The following is a 13,976-nucleotide window of genomic DNA, read 5'->3' as shown; positions in this document are numbered from 1 at the left end:
CCAGACAGACTAACTATTCTAGTAATTTTATTACAATGGAAAAATAAACATAATAAATAAATGTCTTATCATTATTAATAAATAATTTGTTAAGAACAAAGTTCTAATAAAATTATTGGCCTCTAGTGTTGCACCAAAAAGAGATTGGATGAAAATCAAATAACTTCTTCGGCTACCAACTTTAGGAATCAAAGATATAAAAGTGTAATTAGAACCTCTCACCAATTTACTATTAAAATGACATTCGGATAGAAATCGCATAAAATCATCTTTGATAACCACCCAAAATTCCATAATGAAGTCAAGGTTGACACCACATGAATCAGGACTCTTGAAAGTTAAAACTACCCCAATCTCAAACTACCCCATTCACTTAATAGTCATAAAAGGTAACGTTTAGCCTGGGAAAGGCATGTTTTTTCCCATGATGGGAAAATCCACTTTTTAAGGACACGTGGCAGTTGTCACAGGTTAACTCCAAACAAAATAAAAAACTGATTTTCATATTTTATTATTGTTTGTGCCTTTGCTAGTTTACCCCCTTTTATCAACAACGTTTGAAGCTGGGTGAAAGGAAGAAGAACAACAACAAAGCTTCTTCTTTCTACCTTGCTGGCTTGTTTACTTTCAATTGCTTCAACTATCATTCAACCTAAAATTCCCAAAAAAAAAAAAAAAAGTTGAACTTAGGTGAAGCTCATCTTAGCAAATATCATCAAAGGTAGCCTTCACATTAAATCCTCCCATACTTGTTAAATTAAAGTTCTGCTAATTTTCAATGACAGTCAAATTTGTCATTGGTAGTTCGTAAATTTTGTCAAAGACTGTTGTTTATTAAAGCTGTAGAAAGTTTTGTATGAAACAACAGAAATAGTGGTATCTGAATTTCATAGTTTTTTGTTTTAAAAATAAAAATGAGCATAATTTTTAATTGGACAAAATAAGTTTTTAATTGTTTTGTTATCAAGCTGTATTTTTGTGTTCCTTGCTGTTAATGTTAATCTAGTCTAGCGTGATGTATGTATTAATCGAAACAAAATGGATAATATATTGCTCGAATTATTTTAATGTTATTTGATAATATATATTGCTAGAATTTTTTTCACATAATTGCAGTAATAAAAAATTATCCAACACCACAACATATAATAATTATTATGATTATTTGTTTAAAAATATTTACTAAGTTTAATATTTACGTACATAATTATATATTTACGTACATAATTGCTGTATATAATTACCAATTGCTTTAATATTGTGTGTATAATTATATATAAACAATCTAATTTAGGCCACCCATAATTAATGTCAACAATTTTTTTTGAAAGAAAAAAAATTCTAATAACCCTGGGGTTAATTTAGTCCGAAAATTTTAATTGACATGCAATAAGACCAAACCAAATTTGTTAAGGCCCATTAATTCATACAAATGCTAAATTATTATTTAATTAATTGGTGGGGCCAGAATTTTTCTTACACAAGGACCAACAAAAAGTTGCAACAATTACCACTTCTTCAATCTCAGCCATCCAATTAAAATACAATTAAATCTATGGCTCTAAAGCACACTTTCCCATCATGGGAAAAAAGAGTCATTTCCCATACTAAAGGTCACCGTCATAAAAAATTAACTAATCGTCTAGTTTTCTTTTCTATTCACTTTATTTTCTAAGGATTAGGGCACCGACACTTATTTTCTATATATCATCATTTTATTTTATTTTTTCTCATACCAAACAATTAACTAATCCCTCTCTAACAAAAAAAATAAATACATAATCGTCTAATTTTCTTTTCTATTCACTTTATTTTCTTTCTCTTTATCTTTTTTCATCAATTAAACAAATGTTAAAAAAGTAAAAACTACTCTTTAGATATTAAATATGGTTAAATATGTTTTTGATCCTTATAAATATGTCAACTTTCAATTTAAGCCCCTCTAAACTTTTCTTCAACTTTTACCCCCTCAAAAGTTTACCCCAAAAGTTGGTATATTTATAAGGAACAAAAACATATTTAATCCTATTAAATATTATCTTTATTGTTCTCAAAGCTAAGCTTAGGTTTTACAAATTTTATCGAGGACTAAAATGAGATTTCACTCTCGAGTAAGTTATTATTGGATATGCGGTGAGTATGATAAACATGAACAAACCATGTCACACTTTTCATTCATGGCCAGGTTTCTCTTACCTCGTACCTCATTCTACAGTGTTCCTGTTCCCTCCATTTTTGAAAACTCAAAATCTTCATTCTCCTCAATTTCCTTCAAAACCCATTCACAAAATGACAACTTTTCAGATACCAAGCAACAAATCACCACATTGTGTTCCAAAGGGCACATCAAAAAAGCCTTTGAAAGTTTCCTCTATGATATATGGACAGAACCTCGTTTGTTCTCAATTCTTTCTCATACAATCATGTATTCCCACAAACTCTGTTTCTTTAGGAAAACAACTTCATTCTTTGATTTTCACTTCTGGGTGTTCCTCAGATAAGTTCCTTTCAAATCATCTTCTTAACTTTTACTCAAAATTTGGTGAACTTAATAATGCTGTTAAACTGTTCGATAGAATGCCTAGGAGGAATTATATGTTGTGTAATATCATGATCAAGGCTTATCTTGAAATGGGTAATATTGAGAATGCTAAGAATCTGTTTGATGAAATGACTGAGAGAAATGTTGCGACGTGGAATGCGATGGTTACTGGGTTGGTTAAGTTTGGATTGAACGAGGAGGCGTTGTTGTTGTTTTCGAGGATGAATGTGTTGGGGTTTGTACCGGATGAGTATTCGTTTGGTAGTGTGCTTAGGGGATGTGCGCATTTGAGAGCTTTGTTTGTAGGGGAACATGTTCATGCTTATGTTACGAAATGTGGGTTTGAGTTTAATTCGGTTGTTGGATGCTCGTTGGCGCATATGTATATGAAAGCTGGAAGCTTGTGTGATGGGGAGAGGATTATCAAATGGATGCCGAATTGTAATTTGGTTGCTTGGAATACACTCATGGCTGGAAAAGCTCAAAATAGGTGCTTTGAGGGGGTTCTGGATCATTACTGTATGATGAAACTGGCAGGATATAGACCAGATAGGATTACTTTTGTGAGTGTGATCAGTTCATGTTCGGAGTTAGCCACCCTTTGTCAAGGAAAGCAGATTCACGCTGAAGTAATCAAAGCAGGAGCTAGTTCTGTAGTTTCTGTTATTAGTTCATTGGTTAGTATGTACTCTAAATGTGGAAGTTTGCAAGATTCCATTAAAGCTTTTTTGGAATGCGAAGAACGAGATGTTGTATTATGGAGTTCAATGATCTCTGCTTATGGGTTTCACGGTCAATGTGAAAAAGCCATCAAGCTATTCAATGATATGGAGAAGGAGAATTTGGATGGAAATGAAGTTACTTTCTTGAGTTTGCTATATGCTTGTAGTCATTGTGGACTGAAGGATAAAGGGCTTGATTTCTTTGACATGATGGTAGAGAAGTATGGACTCAAGGCGAGACTAGAACACTATACTTGTGTAGTTGACCTACTAGGCAGGTCTGGTTGTTTAGAGGAGGCAGAGGCTATGATACGATTCATGCCTGTAAGCGCGGACGCTGTTATATGGAAAACATTGTTATCTGCATGTAAAATCCACAAGAATGAAGAAATGGCAAGAAGGGTTGCTGAAGAAGTTCTTAGGATTGATCCTCAAGACCCAGCTTCATACGTTCTAATTGCTGGTATTCATGCTTCAGCCAAAAGGTGGCAGAATGTTTCTGAGGTGAGGAGAGCCATGAAAGACAAGATGGTAAAGAAAGAGCCAGGCGTAAGTTGGGTAGAAGTGAAGAATCAGGTTCACCAGTTCCGTATGGGTGATGAAAGCCACCCAAAGTTTGTGGAGATTAATCAGTACCTTGAAGAATTAACTTCAGAAATGAAGACGCGGGGCTATGTGCCTGATATTAGCTCTGTCTTACATGACATGGACAACGAGGAAAAAGAATACAACTTGACACACCATAGCGAGAAATTAGCTATTGCTTTTGCTTTGATGACCATCCCAAAGGGAGAGCCAATAAGAGTGATGAAAAACTTGCGGGTTTGCGGTGACTGTCATGTTGCAATAAAGTACATATCAGAGATTAAAAACTTAGAAATAATTGTGCGAGATTCAAGTAGGTTTCACCATTTCAAAAATGGGGTATGTTCTTGTGGAGATTATTGGTAATATTTATTCATCAACTTCCATTGTGGAACTTGTTCTTGATCCTGCAGTGCTTGCAAGTAAGAGATATCATGATTAAGTTCTTGCTATGGCTCTTCAGTCAATTTCTCATTTTTCACGACCCTTTTACAATAACCGCTTAGGCTTTCATATCAAAATTGCCTTCTCATTTATTGTTCCTTCTCGGTCCAGCAAAAATTTAGAATTAACACTCATAATTGATGCTCTGCCTAATACCTCTGATGGTCCCAAGACGACTTGATAATGCTCACTAATAGATACCTCCATTGTGTGTTCTTATATAATAGCTGAGTGGTTTTGTACCCCCAAAATTAGGCAGTTACTACTTACCCTGAAGTGGGCATGACCACCCAGACATATACAAGATGTGGATCCCGGTGGGTAATGACAGAAAAATACAATGTATAGTCAGTATACCTTCCATGAAATGTCATTTGTTGCAAAAACTAAAAAATTGATGATGGAACATGAATTGTAGAAATGACATACGATTCTTATTCTTGTCCTTGCTGGCACCTGCATTGTTATTGGAGATGGAATTTTTACCCCAGCTATATCAGCCTGATATTATCAGGTATGTCATCTCTCTGAAGCCAATTTATTGTTCCCATTTTAATATATTCATGAATGCCGACTTGCTCGCTGTTTACCATAGTAAGTTTATCTCTCAACGTATATGCTTCTGAATGTTATTATGTGCGCACATTTGTGCAGATTTACCAAACTGTGATAGCAAATGGAAAAATATTTATGGGATGATTAAACAAGCACAATGTTGTGCAATATAACTTGTTGTTAGGATTTTGAATGACATTATGTATTACTTGATACTAAAAGACTCAGCAACAATATGAGGGAGCAACTGGAAAAAATTGATATCAGTATCGTACTTGGAAAACTTGTCTTCCTTCTTACTTGGTTGATTTGGACATATGAATAACTTGAGTCATTCAATAGATGCTTTTTATTGTTCTGTTCCAAGTTAGTTAAACATTTTACTCTAGATTGAATTGAAATCTTTATTTCTGATATACCTGTAGAATTCGAAAATATTATTGTAATCAGCAAGTATATTGCTGCATTCAGAATAGAAAACCTAATGATTGCTTCTCTATTTTTTCCCTAGATCTATTAAAACATTTTTGTGCTTTTTTTTCCTTCAAGGATCAACAACTTACATCTTAATTGCTCGAGTTAAACGGCTGCTGTATATTGCTCCTGATGCAAATGTCTGCGTCCAGTCTTTGAATAATGTCCTTTGGACTCGTTTGCCTTTCTGCTTAATTTTATGTAGCATTTTCAGAATGATGCAAATTTGTTTCTGAATGTCTCTTGGATCTTGATTATCTCTAGTTTTGCAGATAGACTATACTGGCCAGTATTTACTGTTGCAGCAACGGCAGCCATAGTTGCAATTTGCAAACCAGGCCACAATAACTGCAACTTAATCAATTATTAAGCAAGCCCCTGCTCATGGATGTTTGACCAGAGTTAAAGTTATATATACATCAAAGAAATTCATTGGCCAGATGTATATTCTATAGATATAAATTGAGTCCTTATTATTCTTTGCATTGCCATTACTTGTGGATTTGAAAATGTGTACAGTAAGTCCTTCCCTTGTTGAAATTTCCTGATTAATATTATAACGCTATTAAACATACCCATGTTGTAAGTTTTCAATTTCAGGCTTGATAATAACTTTGAAGCACAAACACCTCTTCAAAGTGCTGTGTCGGCATGTCAGACATGTTACATGCACCCACCACCTTTCAGACCTCTTAACGACATCCAAGTTTTGTTTACTTGTACACTTGTTAGACACACATCAAGATACTAAGTCAACACATACTCTTGATCAGACACTCCTAACCATGGATTAGATCTTTTACCTTTTTGAGACTAAATAGTAAAATGGCAAAATGACGCCTCTTATTGAGAAAGCAATTAGGAGAGACATTGCAGATTTGCAGCATTTCTTTAATCATATTCTCAGTTGTCTAATCAATATTTTTAAGAGGGTAAACCAACCAGTCTTGAAGAAATATTCACATATATACTGCAGTGCCTTGCTAACCTAATTGATAATGTGAGTCATGATTATCACTAGAGGAGTTCATTTTGAAAATACTTTAGATTGGAGGACTCGAAATAGGCTCAATGCCTTCAAGGGTTTTCTAGTTTACTTTCTCAGCAAAATCTAGTGATTTGAAAATTCAATGGAAGTTGGCAAGTTGCAATTAACACTCAACACTTCAGTTGTACCATCAATAATGATCTGCCCTCGTTAGTGTATTGTTTCATGTCATGTGTGTGTGCCATGGTGATAATCTAAGGACTCATGTGTAAAACAAAATGTGCACATTATGTTTGTCGAATTTAATGATCAAGCTTTTACTTCTCCGTAAGATTCAGTGTGCACAAGGCGCATGGAGCAAAGGCAAAATATTATTAATTTTTTTTTCATTCTTCATGTGTTTTTCATCTTGATATGAGTTTGGGACTTGGGAAAGAAATCTCTTAAGTTGTTTTGTCTTCAAATCTTCGATGTACTTGATCCTCTAGCTTTCTTAATTTCCACGAGATGTCTTGATTTGTCGAATTACATGATTTATACCAAAAAAGAGCAAAAACATCTATGGGGTTGTCTGGTTAGGGAAGAAAGCGAATCACAACGGTGCAAATCAAAACAATACAAAACCTTTTCCAAATTATGGGTAACTCACTTTAAAATCTCTAGAAAGTTCTCCAATGACAAGACAATGACTCGATAACATAGCAAAAATATCATACGATGAGAAGTCATTACAACCCTAAACTTAAATTGTCGTTTGTCCTCAAGTAACGAAATAGCCAAATGTGTTAGAATTTACAAAATTGAAATCACATAATTGATAAGAGGGTTATTATATCTTCTTACAACATTAAGTATGCCGGTTTTATCAAATATAATGTTATCGAATCCACAGGGAGTTGTATACAGTTTTGACCATTGAAAATCACAATACTCTAAATTCAAGTTTGTAAAATGATTGTTTAAGTAACAATTTGTAAAAGTGATGAAAAATATATGATACAAAAACGATGCTGAGATTAGATGTTAACTATTCAGTCAATGTATTCTATGATCTATTCTATTATATACTTTATAAATTCCAACCATGTTTTGACTTGGCCCTCAACGTGCGTTTCCATGTATGACAATGACAAGAGGTCCATTGTATGTGATTGTAAACCTAACCATATGTTTAGAAACTATCAACAACTCCATCGACTTCACCTCTTTGGCATCCTCATCCTTAGCATCCTTATCTTTGGAATCTATTTTTGTTGACATCCTTAGATTTGACATTGTAATCTCTCTTGAATTTCATATTGTTAGAAATATGAAACTAACACACTAAAGTAATAAATTTAGGAAAAACAACAGCAAGACTCAACTATATTTAGTTTTGACTCAACGAAATTATCATTCAGATGTTCAACCATAACAATTAATAAATAAATAAAAAAACATAGAAATAAAACATTATAAAATAATAACATTAACTAATGCAACACAAATAAAGAAATTAAAAAAATATAGATCGCGATCAGGGCCGGCCCATAGCCCGTCGAGGCTGGGCTATGACACCGGGCCTCAATTTTTTTGGGGCCCAAAACATTTATTTTTAATATGTAAGGCACTTAACTAATATTTATATTGAGTTAATGCGCAAATATTGCAAACAGATCACAGTGCTTCAGTGGCGTGCCTGCCTTTGATTAAGTATTTGGACGTGGGTTCAACTCCCACTAGAGTACTTTTTATTCTAGAGTACTTTTTAATCAACCCACTAGAGTACTTTTTATTCTAGAGTACTTTTTAATCAATAATTTTAATTTTAGTGCCTTATTTAGTCTTTTGGGGCCCAAAATTTAATATTTTTTTTCCATCCTTAAAAACTAAAACAGGGCCAACAAATTTGTTAAGACGGCCCTGATCGCGATAAAGAAGTGTAAAACAATTGATGTTGCCTCAAATACATGTTACATATTAGTTGGTAAGTCCCGATCTTTAGCAAACGAGGCATAACTCCCGAACATGAACGATCTCGTAAGTCACTTTTGGAAAGAATTTTGCTCTCCACCCAGCACGTTTTGCTCGCACCCTGCAAGCCTACCAAAAATACCCTTGCGCAAGTGTTAATTTTTGCGCAAGTTAACTAACACTACGTGAGTTAACATGCGCAACGTTAGTTAACTCACGCTGCGTGCTTTCTTAAACAAGGCAGAGCACCTCATTTCCTCATTTCTCATCTAAAATCTCAAAAAATCTCAAAAATCTCTCTCAAATCACCCAACTCCAAAATTCCTTCAAGTTCAAATCAAACAACACTCCAATAACAAGTAAGTTCTCATGATCAAACACCATTAACCTTTTATGTTTGCATGTTAGATTTTTTCTCTTAAATTAGAAATTTTTTAGATTTAGAGTTTGTTTAAATTTTGGTGTTTTTGGAAGGAAATCATACAATGTTAGAATGTAAATGACTTGTGTTGCTTAAAATGTTTAGATGTTTGCATGTTTATGTTGATTTTTTTAGAAATTTTTTTAGAATTAGGGTTTGTTTAAATTTTGATTTTTTTTGCAAGATATGATACAATGTTACATGCAAATGAGTAATATTGCTTAATTATTTAGATGTTTGTATGTTTATGTTGTAGTTATTATTTTTAGGGTTTATGTATAATATGCACACCAAGTGTTTGATTAAATGTTTGAACGAGTTTTTCATTGATTATTTTTAATTTCTATGTGTGTAGATTTGAAACAATGGCCGGGTGGATCGACGTTCATGCAACATTCAACGACGGAGAACCTCAGAGGTTGAAGGTTCGGTGCCTTGATGTATCGTTAAGAGATCTCAAGGATCAACTGAATGAATTCAACCAAGGAGTCAACCCAAGAGACACGAGGAGGGTGCAAAATATTCTGTATAAACGTCCAAAGCTCGACGAGGGGAGCGTATTCACTTGGGTGGAGTTAAAGAACGACGAAAACGTGACGAGCATGTTTTGGGAGCACACCAAGTTCCAGTGGATCGATATGCGGGTGACGTTGCTGAGATCAACTGAAGATATCATCAACAACTTGATTCCGCCAGAAGATCGTCATTAGTTAGGGTAAGGTGCATTCAAACTACAACATTTGTCTCACCTCTGAAATGGGGTAATTCGAACTTGCCAAACGGCGAGGACTCAAGCATTTAGCTCAGCCGTCATGTTTTTCCTTTGCAAAGATTAAATTTTTGTTTGGCTGGTTTAGATGAAGGTATTAAGTGTCAAGGAATGAACCTCATTTCGGTGGCACTAGAATACATTCATCTAAATCAAGCCTAACAAAAATTTATTCTTTTCAAAGGAAAGCATGAATGCTGAGCGAAATGCTTGAGTCATGTTGTTTGGCAAGTTTGAATTTACCCCATTTCAGAGGTAAGAGAATTGTTGTAGTTGGAATGCACATTCCAACTACAACAATTGTCTTCCTCTGGATGGGGTAATTCAAACTAGTTAAATGGCAGGACACCGGCATTCGACCGTGAGTGTTTTTATTCCATTCTAAATGTTAATTTCTTGTCTGGACCTCATTCCGTTGGCTCTTAGATACTATCATTTAAAACCAAGACCAACAAGAATTTAACATTTGGAATGGAATAAAAACACTTCTGGACGAATGTCGGAGTCCTGCTTTTTAGCTAGTTTGAATTGACCCCATTCAGAGGTAAGATAATTGTTGTAGTTGGAAGTTACATTTCCGAATGTAATGTAATGATAGTTGACGTACATGTCTTTTATGTAATGTAATGTAATGATACCACAATGTAATGTAACGTAGATGAAATTATATCTAAATAAAATTGTCTAAGAATTAATGTTGTGTACTTATCGAATTTATTTATTCAATACGCCATTTTTATTTGAATTAATGTTGTGTACTTATTATAATTTACTTATTCGATACGCAATATTTATTCCAATTCACGCTATCGCAATATTAATTTGAATTCACGCTATCGCAATATTTATTTGAATTCACGTTGTCGCAATATTTATTTGAATTCATGCTCTCCCAATATTTATTTGAATTCACGCTCTCGCAATATTTATTCGAATTCACGCTCTCTCAAATATTTATTCGAATTTTATTCAAATTTATTTTATTGACTTTATTCTTCTAATTTTTTTTTTTACTTTATTATAAAAATTATATTGCGTTAATTAAGTCACGCTGCGTGACTTAACTAACGCACCTTATAAGCTGTGCGTGACTTAAGTCACGCACGTTGTAATCTCTGCGCAAGTTAACTTGCGTAAGTTGGCCGGTTCTAAAAACTGAAGCACAAACGTTTCTTGGACGGTAGTCAATGGTCTTGACTGTTTTTTACACATTTTCCACTTGTTTTGACCATGTTTTTTGACTCATTAATTGCTATATACCTAATACCCCCTATAAAAACCCTCACATACTTCATCTTTTCCTCACATTTTCTCATCCCACTCCCCCCCCCCCCCCCCCCGCCTTTCTCTTCTTCTTGTTCTTCTTCTTTATTTCTTATTAGTTTCTAGGGTGGTTATACCGCTTTAGGTATATACCAGTGGCTTATTGGGGAAGTAGTGGTCGGTCCGGTCGGGGAAAGGGCATCTTGATGTCGTTTTCCCCAGGACTGATCACTACTTGATGTCGTTTTCCCCAGGACTGATCACTATTTCCCCCATGAGCTATTTGGTGTTTACCGAAGAGGGTATCAAATAAGTTTTGACCTCAAGAGGGCATTAAAAAAAAAAGTAAAAAATCAGTCTTATTTGCGCGACTTAACTCGCGTAGTGCGTGACTTAAGTCACACATAAAAACAACGTGCGTTAGTTAAGTAACGCTACGTGACTTAACTTGCGCAAGGTCATTTTTGGTAGGCTTGCAGGGTGCGAGCAAAACGTGCAGGGTGGAGAGCAAAAATCTTTTGGAAAAGAGAGGGTCGAGTTTGGGCTTCAAAATATCATTCAGCCCAGTAACCAACTCTTTCCGTTACTATATACTCCCTCCGATCACATTTATAAGCAAAAATCACTTTTTTAGATTCATTGAATATTTAATGTATTTGGTCTTTATATAGACTAGATACGTTAATCATTCAATGAACCTAAAAAATTGTTTTTTCCTTATAAATGTGACCGGAGGGAGTATATATCTCTATCTATTATTTTTTTCATTATTATTATCTCTCTTTCTTTCTCGTTTTTCATTATCGCGCTCGCAGTTTCTCCAACCGTTTTTTCATTCCCGCGCTCGCGTTGCAGTTTCACCGATTTTCATTCTCGCGTTGCAGTTTCTTCAATTTTCATTCTTTCGCTGCAGTTAGGTATGTATGTTGATTCATCTTCCTCTTTCTCTTTCATTTCTAGTTGTTAATTTTCAATCTGTTTTTGTGATTGATTACTGGAAAAATTCATTCGAATCTTGTTGGATTTGGGGGTTAGTTTTTTAATTTTCTTATTCAATGTTTCTTGTCTAGGGTTATTTGAATCTGTTCTGTTATTGATTGCTCTAAAAATTAATTCGATTTCTCGGATTTGGGGGCTAGGGTTTAAACCGTATGAATTGGGGATTTTTTTTTTTGGTTTGTTCTGTGATGGAATAATTAAACTTATTTTCTTTCCTTTTTATGTTTTAATTTGCCAATTCAATGCTTTTTGTCTTATATACTTATGATTTCATTTCTCATATTGATACAATAATTTAGCATTAAGGATGTAATAACATAATATCAGCTTTATTCTCGCATATCTGTGCAGACAAGTCTCTCTCCCCAATCACATCTCACACAAGCAAAAATGGTTTATTATAGTGGAAAGCAAAATCCAACGTACGCCGGCTACCCAATCGGAAGGGGAGTAAATCCATTGTCCGGAACTCTTTTGGCAAATTCAAAGGCAAGTTTTTCTCGGGCCTGTACCCATGCTTGCTTCTGATTCTCTGTGCATATACTAGCTAGCTCTTTAATATCACTCTTTATACCAACAGGATTACGAATTGTCACAATACAAGCTTATGATTTCCTCACTGGAAAAAGAGTTGAAGGAGCCCAACATTCCTCAGGATTTAATTGAAATCAAGGCAATTTTTTAGCAATGCTTTTGATTCAAGTTTCACAATTTTAGTTTCTTTGTTCATATTTGAATTCTTTAATATTAATTAATCTATAAACCAGCAGACGATTATTTTGGAGGATTGTCGTGTTCTCCTTGCTGAATATCGACAGAGTAAAGCTGCTGCAAAGCAGGCAGCCAAGGCAACTAAAGTTCGGAAGACAAGTAAAATTCAAAAGAAGACAGCTAAGACAAGTAAAATTCATAAGCAGAAGGGGAAGAAAGTGTTGGAGACTTGACATCCAAAATGTGATCACTCAATTGATGTCCCGCTCCTTGAAACTTAAACGATTTTCAATTTGACAGCCTTAGGATTTTGTGGATTACCACAAAAATCACTGATTTGCCTTTCATAGGTATTGGAAACTTGAAATATCTACAAATTTTAATTTTGTGGAATTGTCATAATTTGGTCTTTTTTCCACGTACTTGACTTCTTTGAAGAGATTGACTATTGACGCTTGCAAAGGGGTGATTAGTTTTGAGGATGAAGGAGAAGAGAATGAAAACTCTTCCTTGAAAACGATTTTCAATTTGATAAATTAACCAATTTGGCATTATTACCTGGTTGGCTTAGAAGATGTGGTAAAACTTTGACATACATGGGCCTTTCAAAGGGTTCGACCTTAATGGCATTGCCAGAATGGTTGGTAAATCTAACATCACTTGAGACACTTATAATTGCTGATTGTCGAAACTTGACATTACCCCAGTATAAGGATTGTCTTCAAAACCTTTCAGAATTTAAAGATATATGGATGTCCTTAGCTAGTGTAGTAGAGATGCAAACAAATACAGGCTGTGTAAATCCATTATTTTTCTTTGCCTTCTATTTTGCATGTTCTTAGTGCTTATTTATGCTACTTGTTTATCTGCATCCTGTTTTTAATGATAATTCAATCCATTTTATTCCGTAGACACAATCCAATTTGGATTTTAGACTTCCATGTTAAGTCAGCTCTGTCTATGTGTTCTTAGGACTGAGTTATTGCACGTAAATATTCAAACAGTTTTGTAGTATTTGTGTAAAACTTAGATTTTTAGCTATAATAGTTCAAAATGTAACATGCTCAAAACTGTTTCAAGAGGAACTTTGATCCATGCCTGAGGCGCGCTATTGGAAATAGCAACATTGACTAAAGCATCTGAAACTATGTTGATCTAAGAGTGTACCCTCAGTCCCGTCCATCGAACCAAAAGGCATTCATAGTTACATAATGATATCTCTTAATAAAGTTCACTGGAAGAAGAGTCTATATTGCCTATTCAAAGGGAGTGGTACACTATCATGACTTTCCAAACAAACTTCTCAGTAACTCAATTTCCAAACAAATAAAAACCCTTCTCTAACAGATAGAAACCCTGCTCCTAAAGAGTCAAGTCCTGCGACTTCTGTTATTAACATGTCTGTTTTCCCAGCCATAAACACACTTGCATGATCCCTGACAAACACCAAGTCAAAACTCCAGCACCATTAAATTTTAACCATTTCCCTGCTGCAGTTCTTGTGTATCACACGGCCTTATTATAACATCGTCATGAGAACCAACGTTGCT

General features: G+C 34.6%; 1 protein-coding gene and 1 pseudogene across 3 annotated transcripts; both read left to right on the top strand.

Annotated features, from left to right (window-relative positions):
- The first annotated feature begins 2,118 nt into the window (after nucleotides 1-2,118).
- On the top strand, nucleotides 2,119-4,377 carry LOC146932883 (pentatricopeptide repeat-containing protein At2g41080 pseudogene; annotated as a pseudogene).
- A 7,108-nt stretch (nucleotides 4,378-11,485) lies between these two features.
- Nucleotides 11,486-13,278, top strand: LOC146932882 (uncharacterized). 3 transcript variants are annotated; one of them, XM_085704591.1, is made up of 4 exons: nucleotides 11,486-11,633; nucleotides 12,067-12,204; nucleotides 12,296-12,388; nucleotides 12,486-13,278. In XM_085704591.1, exons 2-4 carry the CDS (start codon nucleotides 12,106-12,108, stop codon nucleotides 12,657-12,659), a joined length of 366 nt encoding a protein of 121 aa, XP_085560717.1. In that variant the 5' UTR covers nucleotides 11,486-11,633; nucleotides 12,067-12,105; the 3' UTR covers nucleotides 12,660-13,278. The 3 variants fall into 3 exon arrangements, with proteins under 3 accessions (XP_085560717.1, XP_085560718.1, XP_085560719.1); XM_085704592.1 differs by having other exon boundaries at nucleotides 11,492-11,633; nucleotides 12,043-12,204; nucleotides 12,486-12,844; XM_085704593.1 differs by having other exon boundaries at nucleotides 11,514-11,637; nucleotides 12,486-12,844.
- Nucleotides 13,279-13,976: the final 698 nt, after the last annotated feature.

The sequence above is a fragment of the Medicago sativa genome, chromosome 4 (genome assembly GCF_051527215.1).
Source record: "Medicago sativa cultivar Bolivia chromosome 4, Bolivia_mono, whole genome shotgun sequence".
Taxonomy (NCBI): Eukaryota; Viridiplantae; Streptophyta; class Magnoliopsida; order Fabales; family Fabaceae; genus Medicago; species Medicago sativa.
Note: the sequence above shows the minus strand (reverse complement) of the source record. Positions and strands in the feature narration are given on the sequence as shown.

Bases quoted from the DNA above. Each gene is read 5' to 3' on its own strand.
- LOC146932882 (XM_085704591.1), top strand. From the start codon at position 12,106: ATGGTTTATTATAGTGGAAAGCAAAATCCAACGTACGCCGGCTACCCA. The intron at 12,205-12,295 runs GCAAGTTTTTCT...TTATACCAACAG, and splicing joins CTCTTTTGGCAAATTCAAAG to GATTACGAATTGTCACAATA. The intron at 12,389-12,485 runs GCAATTTTTTAG...ATAAACCAGCAG, and splicing joins AGGATTTAATTGAAATCAAG to ACGATTATTTTGGAGGATTG.